Source organism: Olea europaea, chromosome 22, assembly GCF_002742605.1.
Source record: "Olea europaea var. sylvestris chromosome 22, O_europaea_v1, whole genome shotgun sequence".
NCBI lineage: Eukaryota > Viridiplantae > Streptophyta > Magnoliopsida > Lamiales > Oleaceae > Olea > Olea europaea.
Genome location: NC_036258.1, coordinates 11,907,396 through 11,931,068, shown reverse-complemented (window position 1 = coordinate 11,931,068; position 23,673 = coordinate 11,907,396). Strand labels below are relative to the sequence as shown.

The 23,673-nt window shown below is 33.6% G+C and overlaps 1 protein-coding gene across 3 annotated transcripts; it reads right to left on the bottom strand.

The window, feature by feature from the left end:
* Positions 1-515: 515 nt before the first annotated feature.
* On the bottom strand, positions 516-7,121 carry LOC111371724 (XIAP-associated factor 1-like). 3 transcript variants are annotated; one of them, XM_022993856.1, is made up of 6 exons: positions 7,030-7,121; positions 6,831-6,890; positions 5,304-5,439; positions 1,609-1,746; positions 1,414-1,535; positions 516-827 (listed from the first exon to the last, which is right to left on the bottom strand). In XM_022993856.1, exons 2-6 carry the CDS (start codon positions 6,869-6,871, stop codon positions 674-676), a joined length of 591 nt encoding a protein of 196 aa, XP_022849624.1. In that variant the 5' UTR covers positions 6,872-6,890; positions 7,030-7,121; the 3' UTR covers positions 516-673. The 3 variants fall into 3 exon arrangements, with proteins under 3 accessions (XP_022849624.1, XP_022849625.1, XP_022849623.1); XM_022993857.1 differs by having other exon boundaries at positions 7,020-7,083; XM_022993855.1 differs by having other exon boundaries at positions 6,831-7,090.
* Positions 7,122-23,673: the final 16,552 nt, after the last annotated feature.

Below are 23,673 nucleotides of genomic sequence, written 5' to 3'. Positions count from 1 at the left end.
GTCCTCTCCGCCCCCCCCCCCCCCCCCACACACACACACACACACATGGGGTTCAATATAGTCACCTAAAGAATATAAGTATTTAGAACTTTAAACATTAAGTATATGCTTTTTAATAAAAACTTTAGTTGACCAGGCCTTTTAACCAAATCCCCCAATCTTAAATCTTCAATTTATCAATTTTTATTTTGTCATCACAATCAAGTGGAAGCTCTATTTCCTCGTGCTCAATTTTGCTCGAGTGAATATTGTTATAAGCCTTGTGAAAATCATTGATATTTTTTGCCATCCCGCGGCCACCGTGAAGTACTCGTTCCATTGAAAGATTGTTAGTATATATTATTTAGCTTGCCAAGGTTGAGGCTATGGAGAGCTCATCGCAATCATTCTACATTCTTACTTTTGTTCAAATTCATAGGATAGCCACAGAAAATAAGACCAAATTATTATTATAAAAAACAAAATGATTTTATTTTATCGCCAATTTTACATGGAATAAAATTTTGATATCGGCATTTACGCGAGCAAATTTTGATCCTCAGCTCCATCTCATCACGGCTTCATATGCATTGGAACGTATAAACAGTGACAGAATCAGTGTTTCACATGTAACGAATCCAATTAAAACAAAATGTCTGCATACAACAAACGCAGATAGGTGCAATATTTAGGATTAATGCACTTGATTTTGCTCTCTTTTCCTTTGGAAGAAAAGGGAACCTAACAGAACAGCGATGCCAGTAACTGCAATGGAAAAAAGGAGGCGCCTTGGTGAAAACTCGCGTGGTGGTGGTCTTTCTTGAGCTCCTTCAGGTGGCCTCGTGTTCCTTCATTGATATCAGAAAAACCCATGTCAGACCAAACGAATAAGAAACTAAATATAATTCTGTGTTTGGGGGGGGGGGGGGGGGGGGAGAAAAAAAAAAACAAAAAGAAACAAAAAAAAAAAAAAAAAAAATACAAAAGAATATATTATCACTCTATTGGAGGTAGGTTAGTTTCAGAAGCGAGTGATGCTATCTACACGTGTCCTATCTTTCAGGAAAATGGAAAAAGACATATTCTCGTATCATTTTTGTGTTCTCTTTTTGTATCTGTTCTTTTTAGGTGCTAAACAACCTCCATTGCAATCCCTTTCTGCTAATGTTACCATACGCATCAATAACAAACCCGTACTGTTAGGAAAAAACAAAGATCCCATGTAGAATGAAGTTTTTGGTATCACTATTTTCAGGATTCCCAACATTAGTACTTGAATTCTTTTATTTTATTTTTACACACATGTCCTAGAAAATCAATCATTACACGTCAAATTTCAGGTAAACTCGGTGAAGTGTAGCAAGAATAAATTTCTCATTCCAAAGGAAGATTTATCATAAACATGCCTAACTAAAAATGTCCGATTCTTCATACCTTGAAGATTCTGCAATGTCGTTGACAAGACCATTGCAGTGGCTTTCATGGCCACTCTTCTCACGGAGTCTGATATATTTGAGGCAGAGATGGCATAACTCTGTCCGGTTCCCACATACTTCCTGAATTAATTGAGGACAAACAGATTACATCCCTAATAAAATTTCAATATTCATCATCTTAATATATTACTACCTGATGTTCCAATAAATCAATTGCGGGCAATGGAAATTCACAGTATTCACAAGTCACAATCCTTTGCGGGCAATTTTCTCCTTTATGAAAATTTAAAACATCACGTTCCATAGTTTCACTACACTGGGAACAAGCTACCTGCCCAAGGTATTGAGTTCACTATGAATAGAAATCCAGAATTGAGAAAATGGAAGGAATCCACAACAATGAGACATTAGAATAATGTATTATGTCAAGCATTTCAAATAAGAACAGTGTTTCTATTCAGAACATGATGGTACATCCGAAGCCAAAATTTGCATCTGAACTGAGACATAAATCTTGTACCCGTCATTTAAACTAATTTCCGGAACCAATCAAGATCCCTTCTATACATTAAAAGAAGCCCTCAATAAGCCCTTCTTTAGTAATTTCTTCCAATCTCGTTTCTTATACTTAACCAACTTTTTGTTTTCTATATGAAAGCAAACTGAGAAAAAATACTGTATGTAGAATGATTTCGTGCTAACGTGCTTGCATGTTATTTCTTATAAGAGATTGTGAAATAATAGGAAGGGTATTATTACTTGACACTTAAATCACAATGTTAGTAGTGAATCCTCACATTCATAGTTTACATCAACAGCTAAGTTGACAGACCTGAAAAATAATTACATTCAGATAACAAATATTTTGAAGGATGAAAAAACATTTTAGGAAGTGAGTATTAATTACTAAGCTCGTTAATTAGCCTCCAACGAGATTATACAATTAATTTTCTTGTTCCACACGCTAATGCACAAAGGAAATCTCAGGGACGAAATACCACTAAAATTCAGATGTTTTCTTGTCAGTAATACTCGATTTTCCTATTAGCAAGAAAACTTTAGGCATAAAACCAGAAAGTATGTTCACCATTTAACCATACCACCTATATTCTTTCAATGACACGTGAAAACAAGCAATTACATCCACCGGTTGCTTGAAAGTTCAGATGCATTGAACAAAAAATAAAACTAAAAAGAAACAGAAAAATAAATAAATAAATAAATAAATAATAAAAAAAGAAGAAGAAGAAGAAGAAGAAAAGAAAACTTATGCCCACAATCAAATTTTCACAGGAACAACCAACCTAGATGTTCAAATCGATTAAATACTTCGTTGAGACAGTAAATAGACACTTTCGTGATAGCAACCCATAAGAAAAAACTTTGACACTGCACTAGAATTGAAGAAAAGGCAATTTGAGCAATAAAACCCTTTTTCCTCTAAATCTGAAACTACTCCTTGTGGAAAATCCTAACATATAAATTGGTCAGGGTGTTTTCTAGGACCGGGGGATCATGATCTATGCTTTTTCCTTTAAGCTTTTTTTTTGGATCTTCGCCTTCACTGGAAGTTTAATTTTTCATTTCTGTTTATAGTATTTTAGACATGGATTATCTCCTTTTACAAATGTGTCAAATACTGGATTTTAGAATAGAACAGAAATTTTTTATGTTCCTTTTTACTGAATGGGATGGAGCAATCAGATTCACAGAGGGAAACAGAGTGATGAAGACAGAGAGAATTTTGATAGGATTTTAAAATAGAGTTCAATTCAAATTATGTTAGCTAGATTAGATTAGCTTTAATAATTCGATAAAATTCTAGTTTATTAGATATTCTTTTGTGAATCGGCCTGGGAGAACTGAGTGCGGCACGTGCCTGGAGTCAAGAAGATTTGTTTCGTTGATTTTAGTTTATCTACTCAATAATTCTGATGCCCTCAATTCTTCTTCTTCTTGAACCATTTTTCTTCCTCATCCCTTTTCTCTTGAACCGATCGTTGTCAAATTGTTACATTCCTGTGTTACAAAGTATCTGAAAGATGCGTTGAAAGAAGTTGCTAATTCAAGGTGTTGGCTTGAATTTCAGAAACAAATACAAGAATGTGAAATTTTCAATAATTCTTAGTGTTTACTTGGTAATAGCGTCTCTGAAAGATGCGTTGAAAGAAGTTGCTAATTCAAGGTGTTGGCTTGAATTTCAGAAACAAATACTGTGTAACCTCTAATGTTCTTCTGGTTGAAAGATGTAATAATAAGAGAAAGGAGTTCCTAAAGTTCCAAAGACTTAAGGAGGGGAGACAAGAAAATTTACCATACCAAAATTGAAAATTGCTGGTGGAAGAGAACAATGTGGAAGCAATGTTCAGTGCTAAGGGGAGGATGATTTCTTAAACAAAGGTTGTCAGAAGAATAGAGAAACTACCAGACAGATGGGAGGAAGAGGAAGAGGAAGAAACTACTAGACATGGAATAAAGCAAGGAAGGAGATTGTTTCTGTAGAACGGGGGGTAGCTCTTCTGTTAAAAATAAGGGTGGTAAAAGCAGTGCTGCAACAATAGAAGTCTCATTTTGATGTTGTAGGAGAGTAAAAGGAGATGTATGACAGGAATTTTGTGAGTACCATTTGGAAGACTAGATTTATGGCAGGTTTCTATGCCTTCTGTTGGTAGTTGATGAGGAAAATCTCAAGTATCGGATTATGGAAGCAGTTAATACTATGGTGAGTTAGTTTTTGGTGTCAATAAGAATTAGATAAAAAGATGGGTTTCAGTGGTAGGTTCAGTAACAAACATTGTAGAGTAAGAAAACCATTTTGAATGAATTGGTCAGTTTAGCATTAACTTGCAGAAGTTTTGTTGTTCCGGGGGCGAATTCATTGCACTAACGAGCATATCAGAAATGTTTCGTGGTAGCTCATTGAGTGATTTAAATACAAGAATGTGAAATTTTTGATGCATTTATTATAGAAGTAGAATTAATGGACCCATGGATGAAGAAGTTTCTAGTCTATGATATAAAGAATATATACTAAAGAGCATGATTTTAAGTATTGTCATCCACTTGAAGAAGTGAATATCAGTGAAGTCGGATCGAGTAGCATCAGCTCCCACCACCATCAAAAACTTTATTGCCCCCACAAGCTCAGTGTTGCTGAACAGTGAACACAACATTACCTTTTATTAGTTCTGTACTTAGAACTGCCTTCTAGCACTGATAAGGTGTTAGATGCATGCATGACACAAGCATTTTTCTGTAATTTTTGAAGCTCCAAGCTTGGCCTTGCGAATTTATTTTATGATTCAGGTATGACTTGGCTAAATATCTGCGCAATATAGCAGGATTTAAACTTGAATTCATGACTCCAGCTCCAACTAAAAGAAAAAGAAGAGGCACTAGGATTAACCAAAGGTTTCAATATGCGGTTTCAGAAGAAAACCACATTTGAGAATTCTACTCTTTCTTGAAGCATAGAATCTTCTTCTTGAACGGAATTTGTAATTGGTATAACTTTTGGGAGTTCAATGCGAAAAATGGTTCAACATTTAAAGTTCAAAAGGAAAAAAGTAGACTCTTAAAAGTTTAATAGCCAAAAAAATTTTTTACCCACCACATGCACATAGATAGTTGAACGTATAAGCCACATTTATTGAGATGAAGGCACTAATAAAGATAAATTATAATCAATGCAGAAGTAAGAACATATCGACCCTGCAAGCGATTGAAGACTATGCTGGCAACATAAGACAACTCAAGAAATTTTACTCCATTACTCAAGTAAGAACTCATCCATACAAAAGTTGGAAAATAAAACAAGTTTTAGGAAAGTTATAATTAATTCCAGAGGAAAAACTATAGAATAGAATTTCACCAGGTAAGATGGCTTACCGGAGCATGAGTGCTCAGAAAATGTTCCTCCGCAAATTTTTTTGGAACCATATCACCACATAATCTACATTTTTCTAGATTCCGGGAGCAGTGTGCAAAATGCAAATCAATATTTGAAGAAGGAATTGCTCTCTCGCTGAAAAATAATATTCTTCAAATAAATTAGCAACAGTTTCAGATAATCAATCTCTTAATTTCAGAATCTTCTCCAAAATCATCATTCTTTTCTCTTAATTGGTATTTATATAACAACAATTTTCAAACTCAATTATGCAGAAAAACAGTTCATTTGTACAATAAGCATTAAAGGAGTAACAACAAAACAGATCATCAGTACAAGAAAAGAAATATATCAGCGAAGCAACCAACAAAGGTTTATCAAAGACATCAATGGAATTAGCGTATAGAAACAGTGTGTTAGTTGAGTACTTAGTGAAATGTGAAATTCAATCCAAAAATTCTAGAATAGTCCTGAAATTCTTATAAATATGGTTGTAAAAAAAATTTTATATCTGAGGCACAGATAAAAGAACAAAATTTCACAAGAACTGAAGTTCCACATAGGCAAGTTGCGAACTGGCCCTAGATTTGAGGCCTAAGGCCTCTAAGAGTGATTATTAGAGTCCCTTTTCTTGCATATGTAATTTTTCATTTTTAACTAATTTATCTATTTCTGTGGCCTACATCTATCCTAATTCTCACCATTAGCCTATGTTTTAAGAGCTTCCACATCTAGTACTACATCACCAGTGATCATGCTGAATAATTAAAGGGTCCATTGACAGCCTCTAAATTAGCTCAATGAATCCCCAATGCCACCCCCGGCCCTCTTCTTCAAGGAAATTGCAAATTGCTCTTTGCACAATGACCTTAAACAGAATAACTGACCTCAAACTGACTATCAGTTACTCTAGACCACCTCTAGAATTCAAAAAATTAAAAAAAGATCCATAATTACTTGAATGCACCAGATCCAACCGAGCCCAATCAACCATAATATACTGCTTAAAATTAATTGTAATTAACTAGTAAAGGTAAAGCCCCATTTGGCACAACAATCAAAGATGAGAGAACTCACTGTTCCTTATCAAACATAAATGGTTATTAAGCATAAAGAAGTTACTAGTTGACTACTTTGTGAAACAATCAAACTAAATTATGTAATTCAGGTATGACTTCTACCAATTTCACCAACTCATCTTGCTAATCACTTTTTCCAACAACCGATCCTAGAGCCGAGTTTCTAAGAATGTGACCAAATTTAAATCAGGAAATGTTATAAATCACGAACATGTGCATCACATGCTATAAACAAGAAGAATTATGCATGAGCAATTTGAGTTTTCGAGAAACAAATGCCGTATTACGCTTCCATAACCGTACTAAGATCAGTTAACCTGGCAGGATTGTTATTTAATTAATTAGAAACCAATAAAAAGATTTTCCAATAACAAAAAATTACAAGTGAAAGATTAACCGAAACCAAAATAAATAAATAAAGAGGGAAAAATGACAGAAAAATCGTACCAGTGGCTGCAGACCTGATGATCATCAGAAGCTTCCGCCATTTTTACCTCACTTCAAACCCTTTCCGAAATACAAAATTGTAATGAAAAAATCAAAGAAAAAAGTTAGGTAAACTAATTGGGAAAATTACAATTCAAGATTCTGAAAAATTTATACAAAGAATAATATTCTAATTCCAGGTTTGATTACGGTTCCGTACGAGGTCCACCGAAACGATTTCGTTTTAACTTTGGTAAATGACTGCAAAATGAACAGCGTGTACAAACGCTAAATTTAGGGCTGTATTCAATCCAATGATTTGACGTATGAGATGAAAAAAAGAAAAAAAAATTAATACATTAGTATATCAAATCATAAATCGTCAAATAGAATGTATCACTTAGGATAACTATCACAATGAGCGAAGTGGATCATTTAATGTTACATTAGCGCAATTGTTACTCCAGTGGATGTATTAGTAGATTTTATATATTTGTATGAAATAATGGAAATTTTTTTTTCATATTAAAATTTTCATAAAATTTATTTTACCAAGAACTTCATTTAAGGTCCGTTTGATTGCAAAGATAGAATTGAATTGCCTAGAAAACGAATTTTAGGGAATTGAATTGCCTAAAATTGTTTTCCTGGGAAATGTAAATTATTGTGTTTGATTGGTTTAATTTTTCACGTGAAAAATGTTAAAATAAAAGTATTTTTTGATGTCCGTTTGACTTTGTTTTACATGAAAATTGTCAATTAAATGGATGAAATTTACTGGTATTGAAAATGAAATTTGTTTCCATTGCCAAAACAAAAAAAAATTTCAAGAAAATCATCTATCTTTGAGTGTTTGTTTGGCTTTGTTTTACATAGAAATTGTCAATTAAATGAAAATATTTTTTTATAATAATTCTTAGAATTTGTTTCTATTACCAACAAAAATAATCCAAAAAAAATAAAAAAAACTTGCTACAGTGCCTGGAATTCCAATTCTCACCATAAATGGTGAGAATTGGAGGTGAGAATTGGAATTCCATAAAAATCAAGAATTGCACAACTTTTAACAAAAGCAAGAACTGATTTCCATGGAATTTAAAATGCTATCAAACAACAAAAAAAGGGAAAAGAAGGAATTGAAGTTCCATGCTATCAAACAGGCCCTTAAAGTAGAATTAACTTGAATTTAGCACAACGATGAGAAATTCACACATACGAGGCAGAGGTTCGACTCCCCTTTCCCTCCTCTAACTAATAAAAGATTAAGTTACCTTAATTAAATAAATAATCAACATACAAAAAATACATATTATATTTCATTATTTTTTCATAAAAGAAATATAATGCTCACTATTATCATTACGTTTTGCCTCCAAAAGTGAATAACTAATACCTTGAGCCCCATTTTGGAAAAGAATAAATAAATTTTGGAATAGTGTATTGATGAAAAATGTGTGGTTAAAAAATAAGAAAAAATTTTGAATTTGCGTGTAATATTATTTTATTGAAAATGTGTGGTTAAAATGATGTTAAAACACTGTTTAAAAATGTATTTTTGTGGAATGAATGGGGCTCAAACAGGGGCTAAACAATATTATTGAAGGAAGAGTCACGCCCCAACCCCTTTTAAGACTATATACATCTCCTACCAACATGTTTAGCCTTCCAAGTTATCCACATTTAACCATCAATTGAAAGAGAAAGAAAAAAGGAACAGAGAGAAGCAGAAACAAAGAGCTAAAACTGAATTTCTGGATACTTACGTTTAGCTCACGGTTTTTAAGGTTGTTTTCATTATCTTTGAGAGTATTATAATCTCTTGAGCCACTAAAATTACCTGATATTTTGTTGGGATTGGTGTTTGTGACATTATTATGGCAAAAAAGAGTGACAATTGTTGGAGATGTATTGAGGAAAACAAGTAAGGATAGAAATTGCATAGTTGCTGAATCCTACCTATTCAACCCTTGATTTTGGATGATAGTATGAGAATAACTTATATCTATCAATATGGATGTTTTTATATGCAAGCAGAAGTATAGAAATGATTTTTAATGGCCGAGAATTCTGTTGGTGGCATACTAATACAATGAAAAATCGAAAAACTATCACAATGAAAACTGCTTGATTTGGTGTTGTGGAAAATGGACTATTCTTTAGATTGAAAACCCTTCACTTACCAGAACTTTATGACATAATTACCTTCACATGCATGTTATAGAAGTGTGGTAAAATTTTGGATTCACTGGATATGGTTAAGGGAGTGAAAAAGAATTGGAAAAATAGTTGGACGGTGAGGGAAACCTAAAAAACAGATTCTGTCCATTTACATGTTTGATGTAGTTTCAACTTTTACATGTCCATTAATTACCTCTTGGGCCTAGAAAATAGATTCTAAAGAGTATAGGTTGTTGAAAACAATTGGATGACATTGACGTTCATAATTGGACTCGAGAAATAACGAGATTTATGAGGCTAGTTTGTAATGACATCAGTAACTTGAAATGATAATTTCGTCTAAATTATTTTGGCGTGAATGAACGTATTTTGGGATATTGTGTGTTAAGATTATTAAATTGAGGATTGTCTTTAATATTTGATGGTAATACAAGTGATTTCTAGAATTTGAGCAAAAAAAATTGATATACACTCCGTATGAGCTTGCACACTTATTGAAAGGTAAGTAAAAATCAATTTGTAACTACGATGCAGGAACCTAGTATTTGTGGTAAAGTAATATTGAAATATTTACATAACTTTGATTAGAGGCTCATTGCACATCATATGATGGTTATAATCATTAAGTATGTGGTTGTGAAACCCATTGACATCGATTTTTATTAAGTATGTCATTTATCAGCAGTTTCATCGGTATGTACGACATATGATCATGGTTGAAAACTTTACATGTGAAACATGATTTCAAATTGAGTTTTCCTTATAAATGTTTTATTGACCACTACTATGGCACCGAGGCACGTGAGGCATCGTTGGTGATACTTCTTGGGTGATTGTAAAAGTAGACAGAGGATGGGCCTTGGGTGATCACGGGAGGGTGGACCACTCGACTATGCCCTTGTGATATTATGATTATTGGTGCTACCAGGTGGGATTCATCTTGGGTGATCATAGAGATAGATAGGGAATAGGCCTCTAGTAGTCACGAGAGGATAATCCACTAATCGGTGTCGATCTCATATTGACCATTTGACTATTGATTATTGATATTGATTTATGCAGAACTCTATCTTGTGTATAGTTAGTGGGTCAAGGGTCCAATGAAATGAAAGATCCTAAATGAAATGATTTCAAGCCGACTTTGATGAATATTGGAATATGATGTATCTTTAGCATAATGTTTAAAATGAATGACATGGTGTCATATATCATTGTTACTCATACTCATGACATGCATGATTTTGCTTACTAAGCATTAGCTTATGTAGTTTTTGCATTGTAGGTGAGCATGGAACTTCATAGAGGTCAACGCTAGCTGTAAAGCTCTTATGGTCTGTAGGGTTATCTTGTGGGCTGTTGTTTTGATCTTATAATCTATTGTATTATATGTGAAAAATCTTGTACTGTATATATGACTTTTGAAATGGCATGGTAGATACTTCTGGAATCCCTAAAATAAATATGTTGGAATTTGATTATAGAGTATTTGGTCATAACATACCATATGTGCATCATAGGTGACCATGCGAGAATATATAGGGACCTTATTGTAAAGATGCTTATTTCATTTTCTCTTAAAAAATGTGTGAAATTCTGTGTCTAGGTTAAGTCATCAATATCATTTCTACACGGGTAATGTATAGTTATCTGTATATTTGGGTTGTGACACATCACCACCGTTTTTTCCCATTTTATATGACTACTCTTCTATATCTTCTCTCAAATCAAGTTAGTGTGTAATTATTCTTCTATTTCGAACCCTACCACCTTTAACACCCCCGTCGTGAACAACCCGCTACGTAAACAAACATCATCGCAAACAGCTTTAAGGAACCAATTTCTCAGTTGTCTATCCTCATGTATAAGGTTGATTACGCCCAAAGAATAATGCAGTAGTTGCAGTATAGCTTTGGAATGTCGTATTAACAAGGAGATGGGAAAATAGTTCAGAGGATCAAAAGCTAAGGTTTTCGTTGTGACCTTGAAAACGTAGTTTACCAAATTGAAATGAGATTTAAATATCAATGTGTGAAATAGTGAAGCGCTGGAATTCACTCTCTCGGATTGGATCAATCACATCAATCATTCATACATTTTACTCAACTAGAAGTTCTCATCCCAACTCTCTAGTCGGAGGATTTAACAATAATGATCAATTAATTTTCAATTGTAATTCTATACTCTAGACTTTCTATACCATATTTCCACACTTGTTTATTGGACTAAGATTAAGAATCGACCCTATACGTAAATCATAAAGCAGTAAATAATCCACCATCAACATTATATGAAATTGAAATTCAACACCTAGTTTAATTCCACAATAGAAGTAACATCATTAAATCTATGAGAAATCTTGTAAAGGTTAAACCAAATTCATAAATAAAATCATGAAAAGAAAGTCTAAACTAGAATTATTTGACATTAAAGCACTAAATTACATGAATGAAAGATATGAAATCACCAAATCCGATGAGTTTATCCCTTGCTTCACCAAAGATTTCTAGCCTTCCATGGAGTTTCTTCACCCAAGACGAGAGAAAATTGATGTGTTAGGGCTTAAAATCGTATGAAAACTGCGTTTTCAAATAATCATATGAATGCAATAACTAAGAGGGAAAAATATCATATTTTACGCTCTTATCACACCCCCACAACTTGCTTATTGCTAGTCCCTAGCAATTCATTACAAAACAATATAAATGAATGATTGATTTACGTTGCAACTCAAATAAAAAGTTCCAATTTAGCTACAGTTCATACTCTTTTCAAACTCAACACCACAAGAACTTAACAATGCCATGATCATCAAGATATCAAAAACACTTGCCAAGTGTGCGAGTGTGTGTCAACCCTAACACATGTAGTATCAAGTATGCCTCAAACCAAAGGTTCAGCCCCATAACTTACGGGTATCAAAGTATTTAGTGCGGCTTTCTCTCTATTAAGCTGAGAAATGGTATGGACTCGGAATTCGGAGGCTTAAATGTTTATGAATGAACAACAAGCGAACATTGATCTTATTATAGGCATACTGTCAAATGAGAATTCTCACAATCATACTTAGGATCAAAACAGTCAATGTAAAAGGTTTGTAATGCGGCGCACGTTGGATTATATGAAAAGAGGATATAAAGATCTAGACACTTCCAAGTGCATAGATAAGTATATTATCACGCATTTCAATAGTTCACACTTTTTAATAAATGTATTCTTCCATATTTCAATTCCCAAAATCAATCAATATTTTCCTCTTTTTCCCTTTTTTTTCTTTTTTTCTTTTTTTTTCTTTCTTCATTTTTTTATCCGCCTTGCTCAAACACATACTAACTCTTTCCATTCTCTTGCTTCTATTCTTCACAAATAAACATTTAATGCCTACTACACACTTGAAAGTAAAAATGTGGAAAAATACGTGTACAGGCTACTTTCCAGTATAGAAAAGTATGTATAACATGGGTGTCTGAAGAAAAGACTATATATGTGTGTATGGCTCAACATGGCTTCTAGGGGTTGTAATTATTGAAAAAGAATGCGTGAAAGGCTTATATGTTAATCCTAAATTGACATTCATCATTTCCTAAGTAATCAACCATCTTACCACAAACCATATGTTCTCAAAAGAGTTTCCAATTCACAAAACCAATGAATGCTTATTGCTTTTTTAGTTTATGGTTGCTCTCGATCCTCACTAACTCTCAAAAGAAAACTTCAGCAAGAACTTACTCTTACTACATGTGTTAAACCACTATATTACCACAAGGCTTGTGTGCGAAAAGATTCAGCAAATGGGTCAACATCTAAACTTTCATAAACGACATTAATTCCTAGTGGCATATATTGTCATTCAAGAACATGTAGTGAATTAGGGACTTAAAAAAAATTAGATCGAAATTCCATGTAAATCATGCAACTCGCAACAAAATTTAAGTTAAACGCTCCCCCTAACTAAACATTGCATGACGCTCAATGCAAAAACATGTCTACCAAATAAAGGTAAGGAAAGATGTCACCTGATTGCCGAAATGAATCACATGAGTTGAAGTATAAGAAGTCTGAAAGTTTTCAATGGAAAGGGTGATGCAAAAAATGAAAATAAAAGGAATGCAATGAATAAGACATGGACTAAACCTAGAGAGAATGCATAAATGAAAATAAAAAGAAAGAGAAGAGAACGAACTCTCCTTGGGTTGCCTCCCAAGCAGCGCCTTTGTTTATTGTCATTGGCTCGACCCAATATTGCCATCTTCAGCCCGCATCCAGCCAGGGCATTGTCAACCTTCGGCGCATTGTACCAAACACATTGGAAGTAGTTACCAGTGGTATCCCATAATCCTAAAAATCATTAAAAACAACATCAATATCAGCATATTCCTATTATCATCCCTTGCGAGAATTTCAGAATTTGAAGGGTCGAGGTCAATAAGCGCATGTGCTTCCTCCTCAACGAGTTTATCAATCGTGTATGTTTGATGACACTCATCATCTTCCTTAGGCTATTTCATGATGTGAAAGATGTTGACATCTAAGGTCATGTTCCCAAAAGATAGTTTCATCAAACCATTCCTGCAATTGATAAGAGCGTTAGCTGTAGCGAGTAAAGATCAACCAAGAATAATGGAAATCTTAGAGTTAACATTCACATCTACTTTCACATCCAAAACAAAAAAAATCCACATGGTAACAAAATTTGTCAATCTATACTAGCACATCCTCAACTACCCCTCTAGGTCTAATAGTGGACCGATCCACCAATTGTAGGACCACTGTAGTTGGTTTGATCTCACATAGACCTAACACCTAGTATATAGCATAAAGTATGATGTTGACACTAGCCCCTAAGTCGAGGAGAGCTTGTGAAATCTCATGGTTTCCTATGATACAAGAAATAGTAGGACAACCAGAGTCATTATACCTTGGCAGGACTTTTTTGTTCAATTACGGCACTCACATGTTCAGTCAAGAAGGTGGTTTTCTTGACATGGTGCTTCCGTTTTACAGTACACAAATCCTTATGGACTTTGGCATATGTGGGGACCTGGGAAATCACATGCAAAAGAGGTAGATTGACTTTTACTTGCTTGAGATGCTCTAGGATTTCACTGTATTGACTAGAAGATTTCGAGGTCGACTTGAGGGCTTGAGGAAAGGCACTCTAGATGAATTTTTCACTACCTCCTTACTAGGGGTGCTCTTTTCTATGCTAGTGGGATCCTTCTCACTTTCCCCAGGTTTGGGGGTTGGTTCTATGACTTTTCCAAATCTAGTGGTTATGGCATTCACTTCATTCAAGTTGGTCTCTCCTAATCCTGAACTTTGTGCCATGTGTTGTCCCCTAGGGTTCGGTTAAGCTTGCTCTGGGAAAATACGCTCTACTACAGTTAAGGCATTAGTTAGTTTGAACATATGAGATTTTATTTTCTTGTTTTTTTCAACAATTTGGGTGATCATAGTCTCAAACTTTTGGTTAGTCTTACTCTATGCCTCTATAAATGTATGTAGAGTGTCTTCTAAAGAGTTTCTAGAGGATGTGGACTGATATGGAGATGCAGTGTGAGCTTTGTTTGGCTGGCCTTCAGATTTCCAGCTGAGATTAAGGTGACTCCGCCACCCTAGATTGTATGTTTCAGAAAAGGGAGAATAAAGCTTTTGGTATGTGCCTAAGACATTGCAGTGTTCCTCATAAACTCCCTTCATCTCAGCGTAGGTAGCGCACTCTTGAGCTAGATGATCAGTTCCACCATAAACAAAATATGGTGCTAAAGATTCAACATGGGATGCATTCTGTATAGACTTTGAGTCTCTAGCACGTAAGATTTTGAGTTCTTTAGTGAGGGCATCTACCTTGGCTCTAAGGTCATCCTCCTCCCTAATATGATAAATACCAGTGCTATTCGGGTTTTCAGAGGGTCGTGACCTATTAATACTCTCAGTGGCACTAGGTCCAGTCCAAGTATGGGCTTTTTCAGCTAAGTCAGTCTATGGCCTCATCCAGATCTTTTTGCAAAAATTCCCCATTACACATAATTTCAACAAATTGACGCTCCCTAGGTAATAATCCCTCATAGAAAAAACTCACAATGCGCCAACTTTCAAAACTATGGAGGGGGCAGAGGGCTTACAATTCTTTGTACCTTTCCCACGCTTGATATAAAGTTTCACTTTCCTTTTGAGTAAAAGAAGATATTTGCTTTTTCAATGTGGTTGTTTTGTGGTGAGAAAAGTACTTGCCAAAGAATGCTTGAGTCATTTCAGCCCAAGTCCCAATCGAGTGTGGTCTCAATGACTATAGCCAGTTTTTTGCTCTTTTTTAAGAGAGAATGGGAAGAATTTAAGCTCATTGCATCCATTATACACGTATGAGTTTTCATTTTCAAGATCGTGAAAAGTGAGAAGAAGTTGGATCGTTCCTAGTTTAAGGTTCATACGTGGCATATTAGGTGGAAATATAATGCATGATAGTGTAGATGTGCGTGTGGGATGAAGATAATCATGCAAAGTCCTAGTTGGTGCCTCTTCATGTTCACTATCAGTCATGGTGTTATGTGATGTAATGTGTGTGCCAACAGATTCAGTATCGAAAAAAGGGTTAGAAAGTGATTCAAACTCTAGTTGAGGTCTTGCAATGAATCGCCCTCGTTCATCTCGATATTTGTTCATAAAATACAAAAATAACAAAATATAACTAAAAATAAACAATAAACTAAAAAGATAAAAGATGTATGAATTCACCCTTTTGCTCGAGAATCCTTCAAGTATTTGTACCTTCTCCCCAGCAACGGCACCAAAATTTGGTTACGCCCAAAGAATAATACGGTAGTTGTAGTATAGCTTTGGGGTGTCATATCCACAAGGAGATGGGAAAATAGTTCAAATGATCAAAAGCTAAGGTTTTCCTTGTAATCGTTAAAACGTAGTTTACCAAATTGAAATGAGATTTAAATATCAATGTGTGGAATAGTAAATCGCTGGAATTCACTCTCTCGGATTGGATCAATCACATCAATCATTCATACATTTTACTCAACTAGAAGTTCTCATCCCAACTCTCTAGTCGAAGGATTTAACAATAATGATCAATTAATTTTCAATTGTAATTCTATACTCTAGACTTTCTATACCATATTTCCACACTTGTTTATTGGACTAAGATTAAGAATCGACCCTATACGTAAATCATAAAGCAGTAAATAATCCACCATCAACATTATATGAAATTGAAATTCAACACCTAGTTTAATTCCACAATAGAAGTAACATCATTAAATCTATGAGAAATCTTGTAAAGGTTAAACCAAATTCATAAATAAAATCATGAAAAGAAAGTCTAAACTAGAATTATTTGACATTAAAGCACTAAATTACATGAATGAAAGATATGAAATCACCAAATCCGATGAGTTTATCCCTTGCTTCACCAAAGATTTCTAGCCTTCCATGGAGTTTCTTCACCCAAAACGAGAGAAAATTGATGTGGAGAGGAAGAAGAATGGCGTTCTCCCTCGGATTAGGGCTTATACTAATATAATAAGGTGAGCACAAATTGTAACAAGATATTCCCTTAAACTTCGCTACTGCAAGTGCATGTTTGCAAAGAAGTTTTTCCAAATCAAATTCTCTACAATTATAGGTTCTTACCTCCAAGTTAACAATATGCACTTCATTTTGAATATCGATGTGTAACTCGTGCTCATTTATTGATACCAGTATCAGTCCCTTTGCATCATCATACTTTTTACACATTTTATCCTCAATAGGTGGCGTTAGAGTAGTTGCACATTTTTTAGCCCCATTGTGTCGTTCATAAAACCATTTCTGTAAAGTCTTTCTGATTTGCTCAACCATAGCAAGTATTGGAGACTCGTAAGCATTCTTGAATAATAAGTTGAAAGTTCTGCATTATTAGTTGTCATAATATTGTAACAAATTCCTTTAAAATGTGATCAAGACCAAAATTCATACTCAAATTTCTTTTCTATGTATTCTCCAATTGCTGAACTTTTACGATATAGATTTGCCATTGATTTTTCAAAATTAATCAAACTTTACTCCTTTGCAATTGCCATAAACAATGGCAAAATATCACTACTATGATAATTGGACTTTATGTTTGGTTGTAGATGTCATATACAATATCCATGGTATGCATAATGATAAACAATCTTTATAGTGTTATCAGTGTCATCCTTGCGATCAGAAATAAAACCAAGCCCTTCCAACATACTCGTTACCTGAATCAACTTATAGAAGAACCAAGTTCATGATGCATCGTTTTCAAAATTAAAAATGCCAAATGCAAGAGAATATATCTGAAGATTTGCATCTTGACACATGGCAACAAGTAACGTACTTGGAAATTTGGATTTGAAAAATGTTTCATCTACAGAAATGACCCGTCTCATTGAAGAGTAAAAACCATGTATGCTTGGTCCTAAAGCCATGAAAAAGTATTTGAAACGGTTCTCATTATCAACCTCAATGAGTGTCACTATACCAAGATTATTCTTCTTCGAAATATTATAATACTAGGCCAATTTATCATAACTAAGATCAGTGAATCTCTTAATAGCTCTAAAGAACATTCTTTATCCATCCACACCTTATAATAATTTATATCTATGCCAAACTACCAACGAATATCATTTTGAATGTTCGAAGATCTGTATATAATTTTGGGATCCTCAAACTTCGACGTGATTTTTTTCCAATCATCCAACAACTAACTTGTCTATGATCTTAGTGGTGAATATCCAATGAACAATTATGATAACTTGAATACTTTCGAATTTTAAATTCGTCACTTCCCTTCAACTCGCAAATGCCATTTGCAAATTTTTTTTGAACACAAACTACTACATTTGTACTTTTATTTGACTTAATGAACTTAAATTTAAAAGAGTTTGCTACAGCAAGGATTTGTAGTAATGCCTGGAGATCCTTCTTGTTGCGAAAAATTTGGCTAATGTGCACATCATCGACGTCAAGAATCTTAAATAATGTTCCACAAGGATTAGGACAAGCAACAACTTATAAAATGCCAATAATCTTATCTACAAATGTAAAAGGTGTATTATGAGTAATATTGTCTTCATTTATCATATGAGAATCATTTATGTAGTTGCCGCATACTTCCACCCCCATCTCAATAATCATCACTTGTAAAGTTCACACAATCGTTTTCACAAATTTTATTAAATGGATATAACGGTAGCATATAATTGTCGTCAGACTTATCTTTTTTACATATTTAATTCATCCATGTCTTCCGCATTATCCACAACAACGTTTGAATTGTATTCATGATTCTCCCAAATGTTTACCATATAAAGCTCCATGTTTTATTGATCAACATAACTTTTTTCCACAAGGGTTACACAAATTGGAACGTGCTCATGCAAAGAGAAGAATAAACTAAAATCTATATCACAAGTCATCTTCATTGATGGAACCCAGAATTTTGCCATGCTAGGAAGGAGAAATTTCATTTCGATGTCATACATAATGGGATCAAACTTAACTGCTTTTCAAACTTCGTCATACAACTCCATATATGAAATAGTTTTTGATACAAAAATATTTGTTGCGGTGTCTTCATCATTCACCATCTATTTCCAAATCCATCAACCTTGATCACTCTTTTCAAATTCAACAAAATAATAAATGACAATCATTACACTAAGTCCATATCTGTAATTCAACAAAAAGAAGTATATATATTGCTCCATTAGTTTTCAAAAACTGAATACTATAAAACACAACTTCAATAACAAACAAAAGCAATCCATATTGTTATATAACAGATTTTAAGCAGAAAAATGGCATTCTGTAGTTTAAAATGTGTATATACCGTTTAAATTTCTTTAAAATAATAAAAAGCTAAAAAAGAATGGAGAAATGACTAATTTACAAACAATTATATCAATATCACCACTGTCAAATTACAACTGCACTTAGCTACAAAAAAGGCACCCAACTACCGAAAAAATGGCGCCATTTCGTTTTTTTATTTCACAGGAAATTTTGCTTACCCAATTGATTTTTGTTAACAGTATATAACTAGAAAATAACAAGAAACCGTTAATTTTCAATTTATAAAGCATACCTTCAATTGTTTGAAATCGATTCTTGCTAACCCACCTCCAAAATTTGCACTATTTGATTTGTTCTTGATTCAAATAAAGAAATTTCAAAATGTAATAATTAATTGTAAGTAAGAATAATGCATACGAAGAATAAAAAGTTGGATTTGAAGGTGGATTTAATATGGTGAAAATGGGATTGAAAACGTTAGAAATGAAGTGGATTTAGGGTTTTATATTTGGAGATTTGGTAAATATTGATATTCAAACTGGACATTTTAGTCATTTCAATTTAAGTGTATGTAAGACTTTTAATTTAATATATAATCAAATAGACTATAGACTACTTGAACAAAAAGTATTGATATATGCTATTTTACCTAACATTATGATTGACTAGCCTTACATATATACAAACTTATAAGAGTAAAGCCAAAAGGTTGCTACGACTCCATTTTGATGATGTCATCATGACCCTTAAAAAATATATTCATAACATAATCCAACTTCTCATGCAACCTCCATCACTTTTCTTGCTATTCCTTTCACGCAACCTTCTGATTGTTCATTTCTCTTCACAATTCTGATAAGGTTTTGAGTAAGTCGAAGGGGTATAGCTTTGTTACTTTTAAGCACGTCAATGCTTCGATCTTAGCATTGAAGGAGCCCAATAAAAAATCGATCGGCGTATTATTGTTGTTCAGATTTCTGTTGCTGGATGTTTTGCGAACTCCAACTTGACCAATATGGCATTGAGGAAGATTTACGTTGGGAATATGCCTTTTAAGATTTCCTATGAGAGATAATTGTCAATAATTTATTGAAAAGCAGTTTTGTCATTTTTGTTTACAGAACTAAGGAGTGTGCAAAAGCTTCGTTGCTTGAACTCGTCAAGCTTCGACCAGTCATTTCCAAAACCCCAATGCCAGATTTCACTATTTTTAGTATCTTTTCCTTTTTATTTGCTGTACAGACAGGGGCGGAATTAGGTGGTGACGGGCTAGAGCGGTCGTCCTAACTGGATTCGTTGGAAAGAATTTTATTTTTTTTGCTGATAATAAATAGAATTTTTAGATTATATATTTAATAATTCATATTAACAATAAACATTTCTGATGGCTCAACTGGTTAGCTCTTCATCTATTGAATTGGAGGTCCTATATTCGAAACTCTTTAAGAGCAATATTTTTTTTTACAATTTTTTGTATTTCAACAATTTTTTCCAAAACAAATGCAATGAAGGTGATTCGAAACTGCTACATTCCTTAAACATATTGACCATTTTACCTTCATGATACTTGTTGATTTTTAGCACATAATGTAACAAAATAATAAATGTTCAATTTTACTGATTTAATGCAAGTGAAAACATTTTGACTGGTGCTTTGTCCCTCTTCTTGATTTTCTTTTTCTTTTTCTTTTCTTTTTTTCCTCTCTAATCAATTGATTTGAGAGTTTGGTCAATTAATGGTGGATAAATTTGTAGGAAAATTGGCCTTAATGTCATAAGGAATCTTTCAACAAAACTTATTTAATTAATAAAATGTTTCACTTTTCGTTCACAAAAAATCGATTGCGAAAAAGTGGAATATACAAGCACATAAATAATTTTAATTTTATTCATATAATAATGCTTGTTTAATTAACTTTAATTGTAAATTGAATATTGGTATTTTGTTAATATATATTGCCTATTTAATTGAAAAATAAATTAGGGCATTTCGCAGATTTTGGAACGATTTTTTCATTCAAAATGAAAGTTCGTACCCCTAGTTCTTGTTATAGTTCTAGTTGTGTATGTTTTTCTAGTTCTAATCTGTACGATTTTTGGAATACTATTTAATTAAATATCAATAAACAACCCCGCTATCACGGACGTTGGCCGTTATCGTAAGCTTTAAACGCTCGCAACCGCCATAGCTGAACTTGACCCATGGATTCGCCAGGTTTGAGTTTTGGTTGAATCTGGAATGTATTCTTTTTTCTGGAATCTGGAGTTATAGTTATTATTGATTGATTTAATTTTATCGATAATTATCTTATAGATTTGGTTTATAAGAATTTGATAGAAATTTTTGTCCAATTTTATGAAAATAAATGAATAGAAGCTTCCATTAAGAAATGATAAGATGCCTTAATTAGAATAGAACTTCTTCTATTTGCTTTCTTCAGAAAGATGAGGGATATTTGTGCTTTATGTTCATTTAGTTTCGTCTTCCTGCCACATTACTGTTCGGACATACAATAATGAAAGTTTCCTGTGAAGTTAAGGAGGTTATTGTGACGTGGAATTATAATTACCCTCTACCAAAATGCCTATATGCTGTCAAATGAGATGCTGAGTGCACTTTTTAAACAAATTTCTTTCTATTTGTAAAGATGATTATGGTATTATGGTTCTGTAAATTAATTTTATTGTGTCCGAAATTTGTATGAGATAATTGGTTATTTTCTAATGCAAATCACATTATGGAAACAAATGTTGGTTAACCTTTGAGAAATCTAGTCCATTGTGGCAATAATAAGCTGTAAAATTTTGACTTCTTAATTTTTGGATTTATACAAGAGTTAAATGTTTGTGAATTATTTCTTTCTTTGAAAAATGATGATGTTTAGTCCATAATTTTATCACTTAAACCTAAAATCGAAAATTTAATACCCTTTCTTCATTTGTTTGTTATAGTGTTTTGTGTGCATGTGTACTTTATATATGTAGTTTGTAGTTTGCATGTATTTATCTATGTATTTGTATATAAATGGATGGCCTAAATTTCAATATCCATTTACAAGAAGAAGCAGAATAAATATCTTGCCATAAAGAACATTGTTAATATTTGAGTGAACATATTCTGATGACAATTGTTTTCTTCTTAAAATTTTAAATGATAAAAATTTTACTTTCATTGATTGATATTGGGTAATTGGTGCAAAACTCCCTACCTTTCAACTTTATTGTGTAAAACGTCCTCACCTTTCATTTTTTGGCATTTTTGCCCTCAAATCAACCTTTCGTTGCGATGAAGGTCCTTCCGTCCAATTGCCATCCATTTTGCCGTTAATTAAAGAGAGAGACTCAATTTCTTGCTGGTCAACAGGGGTAAAATCGTCCTCATCCAACTGAACCCTTCTTCCCGCCTTCTACGTAGTCCACATAGTAACAGTAGCTGAAAAATGGGTGTGAAAATACTTTAAATTATTATATTAAATGAAGGAAAAAACTGTCGTGAAGAACATATATGGTGAAATCCAACCACCAGGTCTACCATTGCTGCTCTAATGTTGGGTTTCTAGAAAAATGTAGAAAGACATGTATTGAATGGGTGGTCAATTTATAGAGACAACTACTAAGTTTTCATTTCTAGTTTATGACCATGGGGTAAATGACGAAGATCAAGTGGAAATGGGTGCTGTGTATTTATCATTTCAGTGATACTGGCTCATTTTGGCTTATTGGTAAAGATGACGGGTCCTGTTCACTTTTTTTGGGAATCTAATGAACATTGCGTTAATAATCCCTACGTAGTTATAATTTTTCTTAAGACATCCCTACCTATAAAAAGTATTGGCGATTGACGTCCCTACCTTTTAGAAAAATTTGCGAATAACATCCCTACCTTTTTAAAAATTTTTGGTGAGAGCGTTCCCTTTTTTCTTCCATATACCACATGTTGATACACACCAACTCAAAAGTCCCCAAATATACAATTCTATCACAGAATTTGAGCACAATTCATCCACCAATTGACAGAAAACTGAAACAAAAATAATCACTACCTGTTGAAGCTAAGATAAACGAAAATTGAAGCAAAAATAGATACAATTCATTTCAAATGTGCAAAATATCCACTCTGCAGCCAACATAAGTTCTGAACATCAAAAATAGGTTCCTAAACACCAAAAACAGGTTCCTAAAGTGCTATATTGTATCCACTACCTGATGACAATTTGTGTACTGAACAACAAAAATAAAAGCCAAAAAATTAATAGAACTTGGCAGAGAGTTTTCATCCTAACAAGGTGCTGGAGGTGGGTTGATCATTGCCGGGCTTTCTCAGAAACGGAAGAAACATGTTGTTCCTTGAAGTCCTGTGTAACAATAATAAACTTTATCAGAATCCTACACATACACTCAATCATGCAAAGCACCAAAATATGAAATGGAAAACAAAAATACAGACAAATAATGATTCTTACCGTCGCGTCGCTTGTTGGAAAAACTCTCAACGTAGGTTTCCACTACGCCGACTGCTGATACGCGCCCATACGAGAGGAGAATGGAGGAAAAATTGTAGAAATGGAAGATAAATGGAAATTTTTGAAGAACTAGAAGGGAATGGAATGGGAACTGCCTCTTGTTGTTCGAAGAAAAAGATGAAAATGAAGGGTTCAGTTGGGTGAGGACGATTTTACCCCTGTTGACCAGCAAGAAATTGAGTCTCTCTCTTTAATTAACGGCAAAATGGATGGTAATTGGACGGAAGGACCTTCATCGCAACGAAAGGTTGATTTGAGGACAAAAATGCCAAAAAATGAAAGGTGAGGACGTTTTACACAATAAAGTTGAAAGGTATAGACGTTTTGCGCCAATTACCCATTGATATTTATTC

Coding starts and splice junctions, on each gene's coding strand:
- LOC111371724 (XM_022993856.1), bottom strand. CDS start 6,871: ATGGCGGAAGCTTCTGATGATCATCAGGTCTGCAGCCACTG. Junction 1,747..5,303: donor TTCTGAGCACTCATGCTCCG/GTAAGCCATCTT, acceptor TACCTTGGGCAG/GTAGCTTGTTCCCAGTGTAG. Junction 1,536..1,608: donor TTGATTTATTGGAACATCAG/GTAGTAATATAT, acceptor CAATTAATTCAG/GAAGTATGTGGGAACCGGAC.